The 17,995-nt window shown below is 45.0% G+C and overlaps 3 protein-coding genes across 3 annotated transcripts in view; 2 read left to right on the forward strand and 1 right to left on the reverse strand.

The window, feature by feature from the left end:
* Nucleotides 1-2,140: 2,140 nt before the first annotated feature.
* On the forward strand, nucleotides 2,141-2,717 carry T265_02704 (hypothetical protein; the record flags this gene model as incomplete). The annotated part of the gene is made up of 3 exons (XM_009167006.1): nucleotides 2,141-2,251; nucleotides 2,284-2,565; nucleotides 2,607-2,717. The coding sequence occupies 3 exons, from the start codon at nucleotides 2,141-2,143 to the stop codon at nucleotides 2,715-2,717; spliced, it is 504 nt and encodes a 167-aa protein (XP_009165270.1).
* A 123-nt stretch (nucleotides 2,718-2,840) lies between these two features.
* Nucleotides 2,841-13,568, forward strand: T265_02705 (hypothetical protein; the record flags this gene model as incomplete). The annotated part of the gene is given in 8 exon segments (XM_009167007.1): nucleotides 2,841-3,016; nucleotides 3,057-3,185; nucleotides 4,726-4,787; nucleotides 4,807-4,973; nucleotides 8,819-8,978; nucleotides 12,780-12,938; nucleotides 13,258-13,327; nucleotides 13,475-13,568. 8 exon segments carry the CDS (start codon nucleotides 2,841-2,843, stop codon nucleotides 13,566-13,568), a joined length of 1,017 nt encoding a protein of 338 aa, XP_009165271.1.
* A 3,169-nt stretch (nucleotides 13,569-16,737) lies between these two features.
* Nucleotides 16,738-17,995, reverse strand: part of T265_02706 (hypothetical protein) — a gene marked incomplete at both ends in the record, with an annotated part of 5,261 nt that continues 4,003 nt past the window's right edge. The window contains one exon of the mRNA XM_009167008.1: nucleotides 16,738-16,871. Coding sequence (XP_009165272.1) covers nucleotides 16,738-16,871 — 134 coding nt within the window. The remainder of the gene's footprint in view (nucleotides 16,872-17,995) is intronic.

Genomic DNA, 17,995 nt, shown 5'->3' on the forward strand with positions numbered 1-17,995 from the left:
GTTGCACCTTGTGGAACGAAGTTCCAGCCAGTGTAGCCCGCGGGATCATTGCAGCACTGAAGCCCGACCACCACGTCAAGGTCGCAGCTCTAGGTCGGGCTTCCCCCTCCGAGCCCTGCACCTCTGGTGATTTGGAGGTCGCTGCACCTGGATCTGCTGGTGTGGGTATCGTATTGAGCGATCGAGCGGATGCCCGTTGATAGTGTCCACTGCGCAGCTCGTTTTGCAACGTCGGTGAAAAAAGCTCTCGGGAAAGTAAGATTCAATGTCCCAACTGACTGTAGCTTTGAATCTGCCAAAGTCAGTTTTTATGACTCTCTAGTTGCTCTTTTACAACGGGATAAAAGCTCAGACATCGTTGTGACTTTTGTTGAAATGAGCACTCAGGTAGTCAAACTAAACGCGACCCATGTTCGATTGCGTGGTCTTGTTGAACTAGACACGAGACGCACGGACAACAGAGATCGCCCACTTCAGATTTGTGCTCATCAAAGTTCGCCTGCGGTCCCTATTCCCGGAACAGCGAAAATGGCTTAGCATCTTTTCGCCCAACAACGATTCAACCCTGAATCCAACTGGACCACAGCGCCGTCACTTACAGGTGGCGACGGTCGATAACTTCTTGCTGTTCCTTCTGGAATACTTGCCTGGACTCCGGCCATGTACTTGTCTGCTGCTGATTTTCACCGCGTCTTTCAGGTCCACGCAAAATGCGCACACCTTGCATAGTCATTGAGAAGTTAATGGACGCATAATTCAAACGAACCCATCAGAACCTGATCTTCAAATCCCTGTCGGACAGTTCGATCTCGAATGTTAACCGCCATTGGGAGCAGATATCCAGAAGTAAAAATGAAAAGTTGTTCAGCTGTAACACCCTTTAGGTGCCTAACTGCTATGCCACCCGGAAAAAGCCTAAGGGCTTGGATACTGGTAGGTTGCCCAATTCTAGACGGGAGAAGTGGAGATGCAGCTGTTGAGTTCCAACCACGGACATTCCGGTCAGTAAATTCGCGCTCTAGCCATCTCCCCCTCCCCCCGCAGATATCCAAAGTGCCACTCAAATCTCGAACTTCCATTTGCAGTGCAACCCATCCAACCCTACTCAAAAATTACATCTCTGGTAGGACCGTGGGTTTTCGGGGGCATAGCGAATGATTTCTCATGGCCAAAACGATAACTTAGCCTTACCCGTCATCCACTTCATTCACTCGACCGGCCCTCAGAGGCCCCCTGTCAGCAAAGCTATCAGCAACCAAAGGAGAACGCTTGAACCGTTGGACACAGTATTTCGAACAACGATTTGGTCGGCCACCTAATGCATCCATTCTCATGATAGCTCAGTAATTAAGGCAACGGTTTACGGATTGGAAGGTTCGTGGGTCACACTTAACGTCTACATGTTGGCTGCTCCTTTCTAGGCTTAGGCAACCTGGCAGTATCCCAACCCTCATACCTCTTTCAGACGACGTGGGAGTTAGACACCGAAAAGACGTTACAGCAGGACGGTTGTTATCTTACTATCTAGTGTACTGAGTGAGCGGAAGCCTATACTGCGTTTAACGGCTGTTGACGGTCCTACAGAGTGAAGTCAGCCTCCCCGGCAATCCTGGATGTACTTGTGAAAGAATTGCTTTCGTAGATAAGAAGCGAAGCCGGTTTATCCTTCTACCTGAGGCAGCCGCATCAATAGTTTGTAAAAGCTCATCGAAAGCGCTAAACCACACAGATCATAATTTATTTCATAGTTCTTTCGGAATCGATGGTTGGTTGGGTTGTTTTTGTCCAATATTCCATTCATCTGCTGTTATTATTAAACCAAAGTTTTAGCGTTTTTTGCACTGAAACTTTTCTGTTTATCTCATTCTACTACAATCATAGTCATTGCTTCGGTATATCTAGTTTCAGCTGCGTTGATCGTCCAGTGTGTATGGCGGAACCGGAAAGCAAACGTGCTAGATTATCTGTTGACGCAGTTAGCTGTGATGGACGGGCAATTGAAGATATAGACCTGATACTCAACATCAGTGAACAGAATGCAATTCTGACAGAAGACGATGCTGGGATTGAAGGCTATCTGCGATCTGAATGTTCTGGGTTCGAGTGCATTCTCAAAAATCGGTAAGCTCTGTCACACCGAATGGCATTACTTCAAAGATGGGAGGATTTCATTGTACAAGAGCTGGCGAATGGCGAACTCGCTACGCTCACAACTCTGGATCCGATTGCTCCGCCAGCTCCGTCTGAAGAGGTAAGGAGTTGCTTTGGCACCTCCAGTTCTAGGATATCGATGAGTCAAACAACGAGAATAATCCTATCCTTGAAACGTATAAGGTGGAATTAGGAGAGCTACTTGCTGGGAAGAGAGATTGTGTAAAAATATTGGTAGAAAAATTCTTCGTGCAACTTATAGCTCCGAATTTCAGGCACCGGAATCCAAGGTTGCCAGGACTGCCATTCACAAAGCATTACGTTCTCTCTCTTCGAAACTCTCCAGTACTACGGTCAAGGAAGAAGTCGATTCCCCTAGCTATATCCTGGTATCAGGAACTCGCCAGCCCTCAGGTCAGTTGTTGATATCGTGTCTTTAATATCTTTCCTCACAGATGTTCGTCTCCCTAAACGAGCGAATCACATATTATCGAAAGGACATCGGTATTGTCGTTTTGTGTTATATAAAGAAGGCAAGGACACTATTAGCGCCATTCGGCTACTAAGTTCGTATCTTCGGTAACTCCAGCCACCTGTTTACGCATGTAGTCTGAACCCAGGTTACTTCGCATACGCTGGTACGAAAGACAAACGGGCAATCACAACTCAGTTTGTCACGGTTAAGGAGTATGTCTGTCGGATTCCGCTCACCTTTTCTCTTGTTAATTGTATTTAGCGTGGACTCTAAACGACTGGCAGCATTGAACTCGCGTCTCCAAGGTGTACGTGTTGGCAATTTTTCGTACGTCCCAACTCCCCTGTTTCTGGGAGACTTAGATGGGAATCGGTTCACCATTGTATTGAGGTATATCAGGTGCTAATCCCTTCGAACAATTAAAAAACAGATCAATATCTTCCCCAGACAGTATTATTACAAACGCAATCGATTCATGGGGATCTAATGGATTTGTCAATTACTATGGTCTACAGCGATTCGGTCATTCTGCAAAATCGAAAAGTTTCGAAATCGGGAAGTAAGTTTTTTATGTCACCGTTCGAGTGGATCCGAAATTGTAGAGATTCTTATGGATTAACGAGGAGGGGTATTTTAAAGTAGGAGATATAGTTCGCTGTTTCACAGTAAGTTACCTAACAATCACCACCCAAGGGTCAAAGTACGGTCAGTGCTAACCATCACATAATCGAGTGATTGTTCCGATTTACAATTGTTGCCGGCCCGTTGCGCCTCAGGACGCATGCGGACTATTTGTGCACACAGAGGTCACTTTTACGCAGCTGGATTTATATCGCTCCAGCAGCAAAGTGCAGTCGAGTCCGCATGAACTGGATGATTTTCTGTGGTTCGGCACACCACGTAAAGTGCTTCGGTAGAAAAGGCAGAGTGGTCTATGCTTGGCCTACTACTGATTGATATATTCTTGGACAAGCTTGAATATCTCTCTCTCCTGAGCAAATCTATCGTATAGACTCTGCGTCGTTCACTTAGTCGCCTTTGCCCCAACTGAGCTGAAACCCAATGAGGTTCTGGCGGTTCGGTAAAATTCACTCATAGGTCAGAAGGCTAGAACTGAAATAGTTTTCTGGAAGTTGAAGTAGCTGGGGAAAACGGTGACACTCTTCAGAGAACAGTACACAGACCTAAAGTTGACAATACAAAGATTTTGCGAGCCTTGTTCCATTGAGTCAAATGAGAAGTTTTATATGTATAACAGACACAGCAGTGACAATGTGCTCCGACGACACGCTAAAAGGCGAGTTATAACGACTGGATGATAAATCCTACCAGAACGGATATGCTATTCTTTCTGTGCACAAAACCATACATTTAGGGCGAGATCGGTATCATTTGAGGATAAACCGATTTGCATCTGTTTGCTTTGCATATGTGATGCTGTACTCAAAATGGTCTCACAGGGACTTCTATCACGTGGCGGTACGCTTTCGTGGTAGTAAATTTACCGGTAATCTTCCAACTGAAGCGTCTACTAAGCACACGAATAAAGGGCAGTTTGCTGCAATCTGCGACCAGCCATTGTGTATACAGATTCGAGTACCCATACAGGATATCACTGTTCATACAGCAAGGCAGTCGTCAGATAGAATCCGTGTACACTATCCAGTTTGGCCGCTAAAAGACCAGAGTCCACTTCAGTTGCTGTACATCCGATTGACTCTAATCATGTTGTCATTCCTACGCTAAGCATTTCATTTAAAAATTCGAAATCTTATCATGCTTATTTATCGCCTATAGTCCGTCTTTGACAGTCCGTTTTGTATGTGATGAGTACCACACAACTATCCGGATTCACTAAAATTGTATATGCCAAGTCGATCTTATCAGCCTTCGGATGTACCCCTCGACTTGTCCACAACCCCCATTACCCTCGAAACACGTGATAGTCCTATTACCAAACGGTCAGTTTTCATACCCAACTGTCTCCGGTATAATTCATGACTGCTGTGTGTCTTGCCTGCATTTCCGTTCATCTCTCTTGATAGTTTGTTCCTCCTACGAATTCCGATGACTGAAACAGTTTCCTCTCCAATTTCCAGACACCTTTTGCGTGGAGAGTGGGCTCATGCTATCGATTTGATACTCGTTCCAACTTTCGCCGGTACGTGAATTTTTCTAAGAACCCTCCAAGTCTTGGACAGATCTACCCGTGGTCAGACAGACAAAAGAGGAGTTTCTGACATCAGGTGATGCAGCCGCTTGTGCTGCCAAAATTCCATCGTCAGTGGAAAAATACCTTCTCCAAGGTATCGCCAAACATGGGAAAACGCTAAATGCGTTGCAAGCCGTAAGTACCTACTTTCCCTGATAGTTTCATGTTATCTGCATGTGAAACCGGATGCCCCACCCATCCCTGATTAGGGCAAATGTTACGCCAGGCAGTCCCTTATCCACACTAATTTGATGGGTTCACTTTAAACTTTCGTTTGAAGCGCTTATCATCCTATCACGGGCTCTGTGTCAGAGTCGAACAACTTTACTCTGCAGTACGAGCTCCAGGGTATCACTAAAAGACCTTCACAGACGATGTCCAAAGGCTTTGCCACGTACAGCAGCCCCACAAAGAGTATCCGTCTGGAGAGCCTAGAATAGTTTCGTGTCCCCCCCTTCCCACCAATGAAACCACATACATCTTTTCTCCGTGGTGATTTCGCTTGTCTCGAATACGTGATCAATCACTTTTCTGGTATCAGTCACGTTTTACACATTCAAGCCTGCCGCAGCGCATATTTCGTTACGCTCTAGGACAATGCGAACCTGCGGATTTCGGATCGGTAGCTGAACCTACCAACCCCATTCATTGCAGTCGATCTTTTGCGACAAAAAATCCGACAAATAGGATGACCTGTCCAAAAATTCGTTGCTCGATGAGCCGGTCAACGGCAGTTCAAGTGACGTGAACCGCTTGGCCGAAGAATGATAGTCCTATCTGAATGTAAACTAGCCACTGTTGATCAGCGATGTGTGGTGTTCGTTTACTAAACTGGAGGCCGTACATTCCACTATCCATAAAGATTTGTCAGATGAGCACTTCTGGTGTGTCCCAAGATGAGGGAGTCAGCTGTACAGTGCTTTTCAACTAGATTGACTCCAATTGTGCGACGAAATTCGGTTGGGATTTCGAAATTTCCTACCTCCTCCGGAAACGTTGAAAGATAGCCAGTAAAATCATAAAAGTAATGAAAGCACCGCGATGGGTGGTTTTAAAAGGATTAGGTATGTTAGCCGCAGTGAACCAAAGTAATGTAACGGTCATCTCAGGAAATCTGAGAACAGGCTGAAACTACTATTTCGGATTACGTACAAATCCTTGCACCTCAGGTTCTCATTTCTCAGTAGTTTTTGTGAGCGGTCACCAGCTATCGTCTGTTACAGCCTTCCGTTTCCAGTCGTTCGCTTCGCTTCCACCATCACGATCATATCGGTTTTCGGTAGGATGATAAAGTATTGAGACAGTACAGTGGGGCTGTCACAAGCTGTGGAATCGACCGCACTTGCAACATGTGGCTACTGCGTGACTCACTTCTTGGGAACAGTTCCGTACCGTTACGTTCGAACCACGCCAGTAGTTACTGGGCCGCATAGGTGGATGACACGTTCTTCGGCCTTCTAACAAAAAGCCAAGCTGATTAGTGCAGTTAGGTATTTAATTAGTGGCACACATTCTTCCTTTGTTAATTTCGCCCCTGTAGAGGGGAATTTGCGTAGTCCTGATTCCTGTCCTCTCTGGTTTTTGGCTGTTTTTGGAAGAAGGTAGTGCCGTACGCATCTTAGTTGCACTTCCTTTTAGCCATGTGCCGCTTGTCACGATTGGGCCTATGGTACAGTAAGAATGCTTGTAATGAGTACTTTGTGATGTTCAGATTAATCCAGCTATGCTTTCCACTAAAGTATCGTCATTATTCGAAGCTTTTAGCCGTCTTGTCTTGATGATGCCCTCAATCTCTGAGCTTCATGTGGCTGCTCAGTAGTGTAAATAAAAAGATAGCGTTCAGCTGTAGCACCCTTCTGGTGCCTAGCTGCCATGCCACCCGAAGGAAGCACGAGGGCTGGGATACTGCCAGGTTGCCCAAGCCCAGTCGCAAAATTCTGATCCTTCCTGTCTCTACCTGTGCAATCAGGCGGTGTTTTGACCCGCATATCTACTAAAGGTTGTATGACCACTGTACGCAGAAAACACGAAACAGGTAAGTGTTTCAGATTCTTTTGGACTCAAGGGATGCGTAATATTTCCGCAGGTTGTCATTCTCATTAGATTGTTGGAATATTAGGTGCTCGATTGAGACACACGAATCCGGTTACACTGACTTATGCGTAATAATATGGAGATTGTAGTGTTTCTGAATAACTATACACTTGATCCGCATCCCCAAATGGGTCACGTTTTCTTTATCTAGAATACCATGGGCGTTCTATTTGCTCAATGTCAGATGCGAATCACGAAACGGTTATGGGTTATATGCTATCCACAATAAATTGTTGCATTTTCACACGTTTAAGATTGTGCATCTTGAAGGTTGGTAATTGTAGTCCAATTGGTGTGATACAGTAAAGCTCCGAACCGCCTTAACCATCAAATGAGAATCCCATTTTCATGAATGCAAGCCGGAATATACCTCAGGGCGAAACAGATTTATGTACAACGAACCTTTTACTCTTCGGTGGTTGGTGGGAAGCTTTAATGTAAAATCCTCTGCAGTTGGCAGACAGTATGTAGTTCGAACCTTTTTTTCTACCACTTGCGTCTCTCATTGGACCAAATAGCTAATGATTTCGATTATTAGTCAGACCCTCTTGATTTTTGGATCAATCTGATCCCTTTGAATTTCCCCGAAATAGAACGCAACAAAGTACTGCTTTCCTTGGTCCCGACCACTGGTTTACAACAGAAGGTGTATCCTGTTACTTCCTCCACTGCTTAGTCAAAGCAAAGGCTTGACAGCAGAACGATATTAATGTCTGACTCCGGAAAGCCATTCAACATGGTCTCACTAAAAAGCTTGGGATGTGAATCATTGGTTAATCGCCTCGCTACCCATGCAGTGTAACGTGTTTCTCTGTAAAGACTCATGAAAAGTCCGCTTTTGTGAAAGCTGACAGGGTTTTGTTGATACTGATAGGTAATAGTTAGCATATCTAGCTATTGCTTAATGTCTCCATTTAACAGGTGAATGTTGTAGGCCTACAACTGGTCTTTCTCTCTTCGGACGGTCTGCAAGAGACACTGAAAGTTTATCCTTCCCCTCAAGTGCCCAAATAAGCCCTGTTGTTTTTTTCATCAGTAACCTAATTTAGTTTAGCGGCAGATCTGGAGAATTTTCTAAACAATCCGGCAGTCCATAGCTCGTCACGTTATGTTTGCACCACTGGCTATCATTATTTTTGTCATGCTATTGTGGTTTTGGGCTGTCGTTGTTTAGTGGCGGTCGCTCGCCTGTTCACCACTCCAAAACATAGGAAGTGTTGAACCGCACTGCCCCTGCAGACTACTTCCCCACCAGATGTAGCATAGAATCAACTTGGATCAACCAACACAGAACCCCTACCAGAGATTATGCCCCCTCACCAAGTTGTTGGCCTGCAGCGTTTAATTTTCGGTTCATTGCTCCGAAGGTCCCAATTAAGTTTTAAGGAACATACCGAGCACCGTAATGTTGCCCCGAAGTTTCACTGGATTCTACATGAATAGCCCCACATTCCTCATTAAGCGTCCGATAACCCCGCTATTTCGGTGAAAACCTCAAGAGGCTAACAAAATGTTTTCAAACTTGGCTGTGGGACACTTTCGAGTGGAATGTGGTGACGCTGACACTCAGATTCCAAAATACTCTTCAGGGCCAGAGCGGAGTGTGTAAGTGCATAGTGATAATACTGTTTAAACAAATCACTTTTATTCAACCGTCCATTTTTTGCAGAATTCTATATGGCATCCCATTTATCATCTCGCGTTCTCTGATCATGACGGTAACAATCAAAGTCTTCAATGTTTTCAACCTGCTTCTTTTGTATCATAATGATTGCACACCAAAATGTTAGTCCTGCCTACTACTTGTATCAGCTTTGAGAACGGTATTCGTGTATCGATGGAATTATTTATCATTTCGTATGGATTATCTTACTCCCTCCTGTTAGCTTCCTCGGAACCTGCGTCAACTTTATGTACACAGCTACCAAAGTCTGATCTGGAATCGGATAGCTAGTCGTCGAGTAAACCAGTTCCATACTGGACACGCCCAGCCGGGTGATTTGTACATACAGAACGCTGCGGATTCATTACTCCCAATAGACGCAGGTACGTCCGATGCCAGTTCACTGCAAGATTCAAATGTGCTTAGCTAACCTGTTAACAGGGACTCATTTGATCGTTCTTTGTATTGCACTTGTTAGTTTTTCCAGTGGAATAAATCTGACAGGCGAACGTCCCAAAAAACGGACAAATAGTGAAAGCCGAGAATGATGCCTATCTGGAATTTGAGACTATTATCTGCAAATCCTGCATCCGAGTTCGAACGTGGGTATCAATAAAAATAAGTTTCTTGTTGGCCACGTGCTTCGCGAGTTTCCCATTGAAATACCACCTTAAGCACCTCACCGCATACTATGCTGTCGACAATTGACCAGTCGTCAACGGCTTTAAACGCACTTGTTGCGTTTGGAGGTTCATAGTGAGGTACTTCAAACAAAGCCCCCTTTTCGACCTAAGCAGGTGCAAAGTATCATTCGCCCTTGCAGCTCTTCGTTCACCGGCCCTCACCCACACTCCCCACCCTCCAATCGGTCCGCTACTCTCAGGCCATCTGCCAATTCCCTGACCAATCTTCTGTATCTAAACTACCGTAAAATCTTTCCCTTACTAAACTTGAAAGATCTTATCCAAGTTACAGTTTTCAATGTCTGTGATTTATGCAACGGTCATGTATATCGTGGTAAAAGTGCTTTCCATTCCCGGTATCAGTTGTCAGTTCGCTTCCCCACAGGCTTGCGTATGCCGAACCACAGCAATTCCGTCAAACGGCCTCAAGGGGCCCAACAATATCGAGATACTAGTGAAGACAGCCACGCTGATAACCAGGGAGGAAGGTGAATGGAAGAGGGGGAAGTAAACAACACCGCTAACCTCTAGGACAGTCTTTTCAAACCATCGGCTGAATGAAAAGTGGGTGTCTTCGAGATTAGCAGATCTTTTGGCTACCAGAAAAGCCAACGATAGCACACGCAGTTCTCCCCAACCACCGGATGACTATGAGTTTGAAGAACGATGTGGAACGTACCCCGATCCCTTTATTTACATGCTTTTTGGCATGTGAGCGTATGGTGAGCTAGCGGCAAGGTTCCCTACAAGAGGTGGTGTCCGATAAGCATGTCCACTCCATTCTTGTTCAACTTTGTCATTGATGAAATAATGAGGCGGACTTTCGAGGGTTTTCAGAACCCCGCTGTTCAGATCTTTGCTGGTGAGAACTCTGTTGTTCTCAATGACACAAATGACGTAGCCCTGATCTATGAAGATGAAGGCGAATTACATGCCCTTTTGAATGAACTGACCATAATCATATCATCCTTCGGCATGCACTCTCACCTTCAAAGTGCAGAGTCATACTTCAGAATTCGCAGTCTACGAATCAAAGAGCACGGGTTTGTGGAGAATTTTACATATTTCGGTGGTTGTATTAGCTCTGACGGAAATGTGTAGTGAAGTCAATGTGCGCTCTCTAATTTCCGTCACTTGTGGTATCAAAAAGACTCGTCACTGGGTATCGAGGGTCGTGTGTACCAGGCTATAGTAAGGGCTGTATTGTTGCGAAGCGTGGACTCTGCGGTCAGATTATGTGAGGCCTCTTCAAGTTTGTGACCATTAATGCCGCAGAAGAGTCGGTGCTCTCAGATGGTGTCCAAGAATTCGTAACAAGTTAATTAGAAAATGGGTATTTGGTTATATAGCAGGTGCAGAACATCCAGCAACTACGGTGACTCGGCCATTTGTTACGCATGTTACCATGTGTTACCGAGACGAGTGTTCTTTGTGCCTGCTTTAGGGTGGCGCGAACCGCTAGCTGGACAACGTATGACTTGGTACAAGTGTGTGAGATTACGAAGGGTTCGGGTGTTTTTAGCGCAATCTTCCAAGATGGGGGTTCCATCATCCCTCCCGCGCTGGCGGTTGGTCGATGTCAGTGACTTTCTTGATAGTCTGAGTGTTTGGAGGTGTAGGCCTCCAATGCACAGCTTCCATTCCAATCTCCCCAATGAAAGGTTCGCTGAGACCCCCGTGTTTACTCATCAATTATATCAGCTACGGCCTCCAGTGTGCACCTATCTACCCCACCTCCCCAAATCATCAATGAAAGAAACTGTCAGCTATAACAACTGTATGATAAGCACGCAGTTCTCACAGCTGGTGATGATAAGGCACCTCAAAATGCTTGCGATAGGTCAGCACTAGGCCCTGTCCCTCAGCTACGCTTTTCTGTTTTCACTCTAGGGCTTTAAGTATAACTGGATACACTTTGCGGTTGTGAGGCAGTGGGGCGTCAGTGTCAACACTGATGTTGCTTTTTCTGATGATGACAGTGAACGTTGATGTATTATGGAGATCAAAGTTATGTGGAAGGTTTTCACTGAAGGTATCAGCAGAATCCTACTCCAGCTGAATTGGCCAGCTAAGTAAGAGAACATGGATGTCAGCGAAACGACTTTGGAAAAAACATGAAGTGACAATTCATTCGCGGTATCGCTATCTTGGTTGGTGGGTTCAGCTCCTTAATGAGCAATTCAGCTGACTTCCTTCAACACAATCTCTCCAAGAGCCCAACAAGCTTGAATGAATTATCCTCACCAGCCCGCCATTAGCAGCGAAAGTCCAGTGCAAGATATTCCCACGACAAGGCAGTTATTCCTAATTGTTTGAACCCTACACCTTTCAAAGAAGTCGGTGGAGCCCTGATATGCATTCTGACTACCTTACTACGAAAGGGATGGAACGAAACCACCGTATCTGTTGAATGGAGCTTTTCAGCAGTGATCTTATTGTTCAGAAGTAGCGCAAGAACATTGGGGCATCAGTCCGCTGGTTGTGGCATCCGAGGTTGATTACCGGGAGAGACGAAGTCATGAGTAGCAAGCTAGTTTTCCCCTCGGATGAGAGTGCATCGGCCATATTTTTATCTTGAGACAGGTTCTCAAACACTGTTGCCGTTCTCAACGTCTCTTTTGATCTGAAGACAGCCTTCGACTCTATCGATCGTGAAATGCTATGACGGTGCCTGATTATCGAAAGCGTTACCTCCATTTTTTCACCCCTCACGGTATGCCAACGCCCATGGGTTCATACAGGTATACAACAGGCCTTCACCTGATTTCATCACCTCCAGTGGTGCAAGACAAGGCTGTCTCACCATTCTCCTCCAGCCTTGTTACCGATGTATTGTTCAAAGCCTGTTGGTCTTGACGACCGTAATTCACACAGAACTTGTGCCGAATAACACTACTGTCTGTTCGCAAATGTTATGACATTACCATTTCTTACGTAGCCCGACAGGACGGTCAAGTTTAAACAGGTATCTTTGTTCAGCTCACTATGCAACCAGCTTCCCTATGACAGTCGCACGATCATTACTCTTCCGGTTCCAAGACAGACAATGCTAACATATGTACTTACAGCGAACGGATGTTGGTCGGAATCACCGCCTGCATTTACGGTCATCCTGTGTATTCCTTTCCAAACAATAACATCCGGTCAACTGTGTTCTTCATTCTGCCGCAGAACATCGCGTTCCTGTCAGCTTCTTATTTTGGCTCAAAAAATGCAAGGGTTTTAGAAAATCTCGGCTGTAGGTCACCGTAATGACCTTGGGACAGACAACAGATGCGGACCAGTTCAACGAGGCCTAAATAATATTTCGGTGTAAAAAAACGTAAAATAAAAATATAGGGGATTCAACATCACAGTCGTTCTGAAAGCCCCGCCAGGGATAAGAAGTTTGTTTTTCATCACTTCGGAAACAAAAGTCCTTAAGCCCACGACCTAAGAATTTTAGTGTTACCTCATCTAATACTCATTGTGCTTACTTATGCTTTTTTATTGCCCTTCTAGTGGATGAAGCGCTGTGCCTGGAACTTAACTCAAACACATCTTCAAATGCGACTACTCCCGTTCCCTTGGTTGTGACGGCTGAGAATTGTCAGAGCATCCCCTTGACTGACGTTGTTCTCCCTCTACCCGGGTTTGCAGTCTCCTATCCACAAAACCAATGTAAGTCGAATGCTTTGTGGTTCGCGCTTCATCATAATCGTAGTCAAGGGTTCTGAGTTCTTTCTGATCATCTAATCCAGTAACTCATTTGGTACTCTTTTCAATACTTTTCATCCTTTTCGATAACTGTGACGTACTCAGCACTGGTGTGATATCCTACCAGGTGTAATGAGGGTCACACTTTAGTCGTTCTGCAAGATGAGTCCATCCTTTATCAGCCCCTTTCAGTGTCCTTTGTAAAGTAGAAAAATCGTCCAATAGGCTAACTTCTAGCTAATATTACCAACTAAATTCTCAGGTTGCCCTTTTTGATTCATAGGTGGTCGTTGGTATGAACAGCTGATGAAGGAAGATGGTATTTGCCAGGAAGACCTGCGTCATCGAGTCAAGTAAGTCTGTTTCTTGCTGTATGCACATTCTGGTACACTTTTCACTCCGTTTTTATGTATAAGCTCTATAATAATATTCGTCCGATCGGCTTCGCACTACTCTTGAGCCCGATTAGGTTTCCAAAATAAATACAACATTCTTACTAGTTTGTTGTTCTCATCAGTAGTTGCAGTTAGCTTGTGTAGTCGTTGTCACTTACTGCTGTGGGATAAAAATAAAAAAATTATTATTCAGCGGTAGCACACTTTCGGTACCTAGCTGCCATGCCACATGAAGGAGGCACGAGGGCTGGGATACTGCCAGGTTGCCCAAGCCTAGAGAGAAGTCGAGGTGCAGAGGTCGGGTTCGAACCACGGATCTTCCGGTCAGTAAATTCGCGCTCTAACCACTCGGATGAAGATGAGCTATTCACCCGTTCGCGTTGAATCGATCTGAGACAACACCCTTGACCACTCACATGCTTCAGACAGTTCTGAGGAAAGCATGCTACCTCAATAAGTGCTTTTTTCTGGGCATTACACCACTTATAAGGTTGCTGAAAACTCTTCGGCGACCTACTGCCAGTTTCACTTATCATCAGACAAGTCTGGCCTCTGAATCTCCAAAACTCTTATTTTCATAATAGCAGAAGCAAGTGCTTCATCTGAGACTCAGTTAAATTTCCCATTAACACCAAGTTAGTTTGCGACTGAATGTATTTCGCAAATTGTGCTCTTGTTTATAAAGTAGTTCTGCCGTAGCGCAGCCCCCCCCCCCCCCCCCCGCGTAATGACTGTTTCTAATACGGTTCATTATCTCTGCACATCAGTCATAAATGCCAGGCAGTTCCTCCCTCCGCAATAGCTTGACCTCTCAAAAGCATCCAAACTGGCCCTCGTATTCGATGTCATAAACAGTGTCAACCGAATTAAGGTTTCAAAACAGTTACAACACAAACTGTTTTGGGGTTACCCTAGTACTTTTCGCTTCATAATCTCGCGAAATCGGGTTTTAATGCCAACCGCTTGTGCTTCATCAAATGTTTTGTGTCTCTGACTGATCCTAAAAGTGTCTACAATGGTACCCATTGAGTGAAATTTTCTCCTTTTTTTAAATCTCGGTTTTATGGTCTCCACTACTCCTTATAAGTACTCAGTCATCTCGACTCAACTTTGCCCCTGTCAAAAAAACCTCGCTCATCGGGTGTCTTCCTGGACATAGGTTGAACGCGGCGCCGCTCGGCTCTATTTGAAGATTCATACCACGAGCGTATCTCTTCGCCATTACCCCGAGGCAAAAGAAACGCCACCGACCATCCTCCGCTAACCACATTACTAATCGGTTAAAGACGCCAGGGATTTTAACCTGCTTTGAGCTCAACCATGTCTTACCTTCAAGTTGCGAAGTGTTCCAGATTAAATCGAACTTACAATGGAGATTTCATCGTCCAAGTGAGACCACTCTATGTTGAAAAGCCGAGAGGCGCTGTACGCCCGATTCATCTCCATTGGGAGTCATTAGCAGGGCGCATCTCACGAAACTCCAGGGAGTTTCGAATCGGCAACGTCCCTGCCAGTAGTTTGGACATGTACATCGAGGGATCCGCTTCACATGATCACACGTATTGACTGGCTTCTCGAATGACAACTTTCTAGATGAAAGCTTCACTCGTCATGTGAATTTATTCTCTTCCTCTGAGCTACTTGTAGATGTTTGGTTGGTCTCTGTGGCAAGCTTCTTAGCCGTATGGATTAGAAGATAAGCGCGGAGCCGCACATCACTCAGTACACAGGTATTACAGCAGAATCGATCGTGTTGATTGCTCTGTTTCACACTGCATAGGAGTTTTAATGAAGGCTTGCGTATTTAGTTGGCATGATGCAAACTAGCCCTCCAGAATTGCGGACCAGTTGAGTTTCTTCACCAAGAGGGGGAGTATGACGATCCCTGGTCGAAAAACCCAAAATCGTCCGGTCTACCAAGATCTGCGAGTGAAGCGTGCTCATTAGGTTGGGGTCATTACACCAAAAGCTGACTTCGATATTTTCGGGTGAGAAATAAGCTGAAATTTGAGGTTGGCGAAAGATGTCCAAATAGTTGGATGGTCGGACGAAAAATGTCGCAAAGACCAGCCAGGTTGAAAGCATGATAGTGTTTCTGAATCCTGCCACTTTCGGGGAAGCGGGCTTGTTGATGTGAGATTCATATTAGAAATGTTCTCAATATTACTATATCAACAACCGGATGAATGCATTCATCTGAGGGATGAATACTCGCAGTTTGAAGCTAGATTCACTCATTTCGGTGAGTGCATCTGGCTAACCGAGCACCAACCTGCAGCAACAGACTCAACTTCGCTTAGGTTACGCGGAGCGTCTGAGACGTGCATTTTCGGGGCATTTATTCGCCGGCTCAGGGGCACGAGATGGCTCAGTGGTAAAAGCGCGAATTTGCTGACCAGAAGGTCCATGGTTCGAACCCGATCCATGCCTCTCGACTTCTCCTGTTAGGCTTGGGCAACCTGGCAGTACCCCAGCCCTTGTGCTTCCTTCGGATGGCATGGCATTTAGGCACCGAAATGTTGCTACAGCTGGACGGTTCACCTTCTGTACCCTGCGTTCATTGAAATCGTACATACCGACGATTGTCCGTCATTTATTTTGCCGTTGCGTTGTTTGCACCACGGGCCAGAATCTCTAATCCACATTTCTTCCTGTACTTTGACCCCTCCTTTACCGATCCAGTCTCTAATACAGCCTTGTTACTACGCGTGTTACGCATGTGATATGTGTGCTATTGTAAAAACTCCCGTTTATAATTACCTCCGGGTCGTAACCAAAATTGTTTCTCGGCTTGCCAACAGAGTGTGTTTTAATGTACTCAACCTCTGTGCGTGGCGTCCGAACACATGACCCTCCTCAACTGTCCCAGATAGGAATGAAAGATAATTACACCAGTGGGATCATCCATGTCTTGATTCGTGTAATGGAGATATATTTAGCTTGGTGAAGGTGTGTGATCGATATGGTGTGGATGCCTGCCTCTCCTTCAGTTATAAAGTAGTCGTGGTCGTAATCAAGTGCCGTGAGCCTAGTATGGGGTGTCCAGCTGTTTAAACTGTTTGATTTCCAGAGACGCCTTTTATGGCATGTTTTGCTACGCACACTATAATGAATTTTTGCGCTCTCCGTTCTACACGTTATCCCGGCTGGCTTAAGAAGATGAAAATGTTCATATTGTGGTTTAACGGTGGGCACTACTGATGAGGCATACGAGTAATATGTTTTCTCGTAGCTCCGCTTTGCGTCTATTGGAAAGTGAGATTTACCGCGGGATCTGTGGTATTGCATTGTAGCATTCGTCTACATCTGAGTGATAGTCAACGAATACCTAGGAAAGTTCAAGAAGACGCATTTAAGAAGACGGATGTTCAGTTTTTATAAACAAGATGCATATGGGTCTTGCTTTCCTGTTCAATAGTGTGTAACAGTTCAGTTGGTGTTTTCTGCAGTGAAGGCCTTCTTCCTTTCAGTGGTGATGTGTACGTATATCCGGGTGTTTTCCCTACTCTTTGATACCGTAGAACATGATGGTTACATCTGGTTTTGTAGTGAATTGGTTTTCAACAACTTTCGCCCTTGAAAGAATGAATTTTAGTTGTCACCTAGCTTTTCTCCCTCCGAATGGGGACTTTTCCCATCTGTTCAACATTGAATTGATAGGCAAAATGTTGAGCTCTACAAAGTCTGATTAACAGCACCGCTTTCGGAGTTTATGAATTATGAACATGGATTCACCTTACTATTTATTTTTAGTTAGCTTTGGAGGCAAGGTACTCGAAAAATAAATATGACTGGAGGAGTGTACTTGAACTTAATTGGCAGGTGAGACCAATCTAAGGTCCAACGGCCTTTTTGACGGTTCTGCTCTGCACACACCTACCTTGTAATCTACATTGGTTTTGCAAATTCAGAGGTGTATCCTCAAACCATGTGCATACGGCGCTGGTGACGTCACTCATGTATAAATCATGTTTCTTTGTGGTGGTTCCGACCATGTTACTTATCTTGCCTCTTGGAATCGACTTATTCCTCTCAGCGAGAAATCCAACTTATGGTTGTTTCAGAAGAAATGCTCGTGTTGCACGTAAGCGAAGTGCTAATGTTTCCCACTACTAAAAGGACGTTATGGAATTTTGTTCAACTAATGTTAAGCTGTTCGGACGACCCTGTTGTCGGAAAAAGAGTAATCCACAGCGTCTTTCATTTAATGTCTCCGTAAAATATATACCTAAATCATGTACAGCTCAGATCGGATTTACCGTTGTAGACCAATAGCGAGTTGCGTAACAGAACATTGATGCCGGTAGCGCTTGGTTACTTGACCCTTCCGGTGTGCGAATGACTGGATGTCATAATCCGCATCCAATGTGATGAACTCAATGCTTACCCCTTGTAGTTAGACATGCCTCCGAATTGAAAGTTCAAAGGGGATCGTCGTCATGTTCCTCATTGAGAATATATATATATATATATATATATATGTATATATATATCGGGGCGAGATGGCTCAGTGGCTAGTGCGCTAATTTACTGACCAGAAGGTCCGTGGTTCGAACCCGGCCTCTGCATCTCAACTTCTGTCTAGGTTTGGGCGACCTGACAGTATCCCAGCCCTCATGCTTTTTT

This window comes from Opisthorchis viverrini (assembly GCF_000715545.1).
Source record: "Opisthorchis viverrini unplaced genomic scaffold opera_v5_34, whole genome shotgun sequence".
NCBI classification, from domain to species: Eukaryota; Metazoa; Platyhelminthes; class Trematoda; order Opisthorchiida; family Opisthorchiidae; genus Opisthorchis; species Opisthorchis viverrini.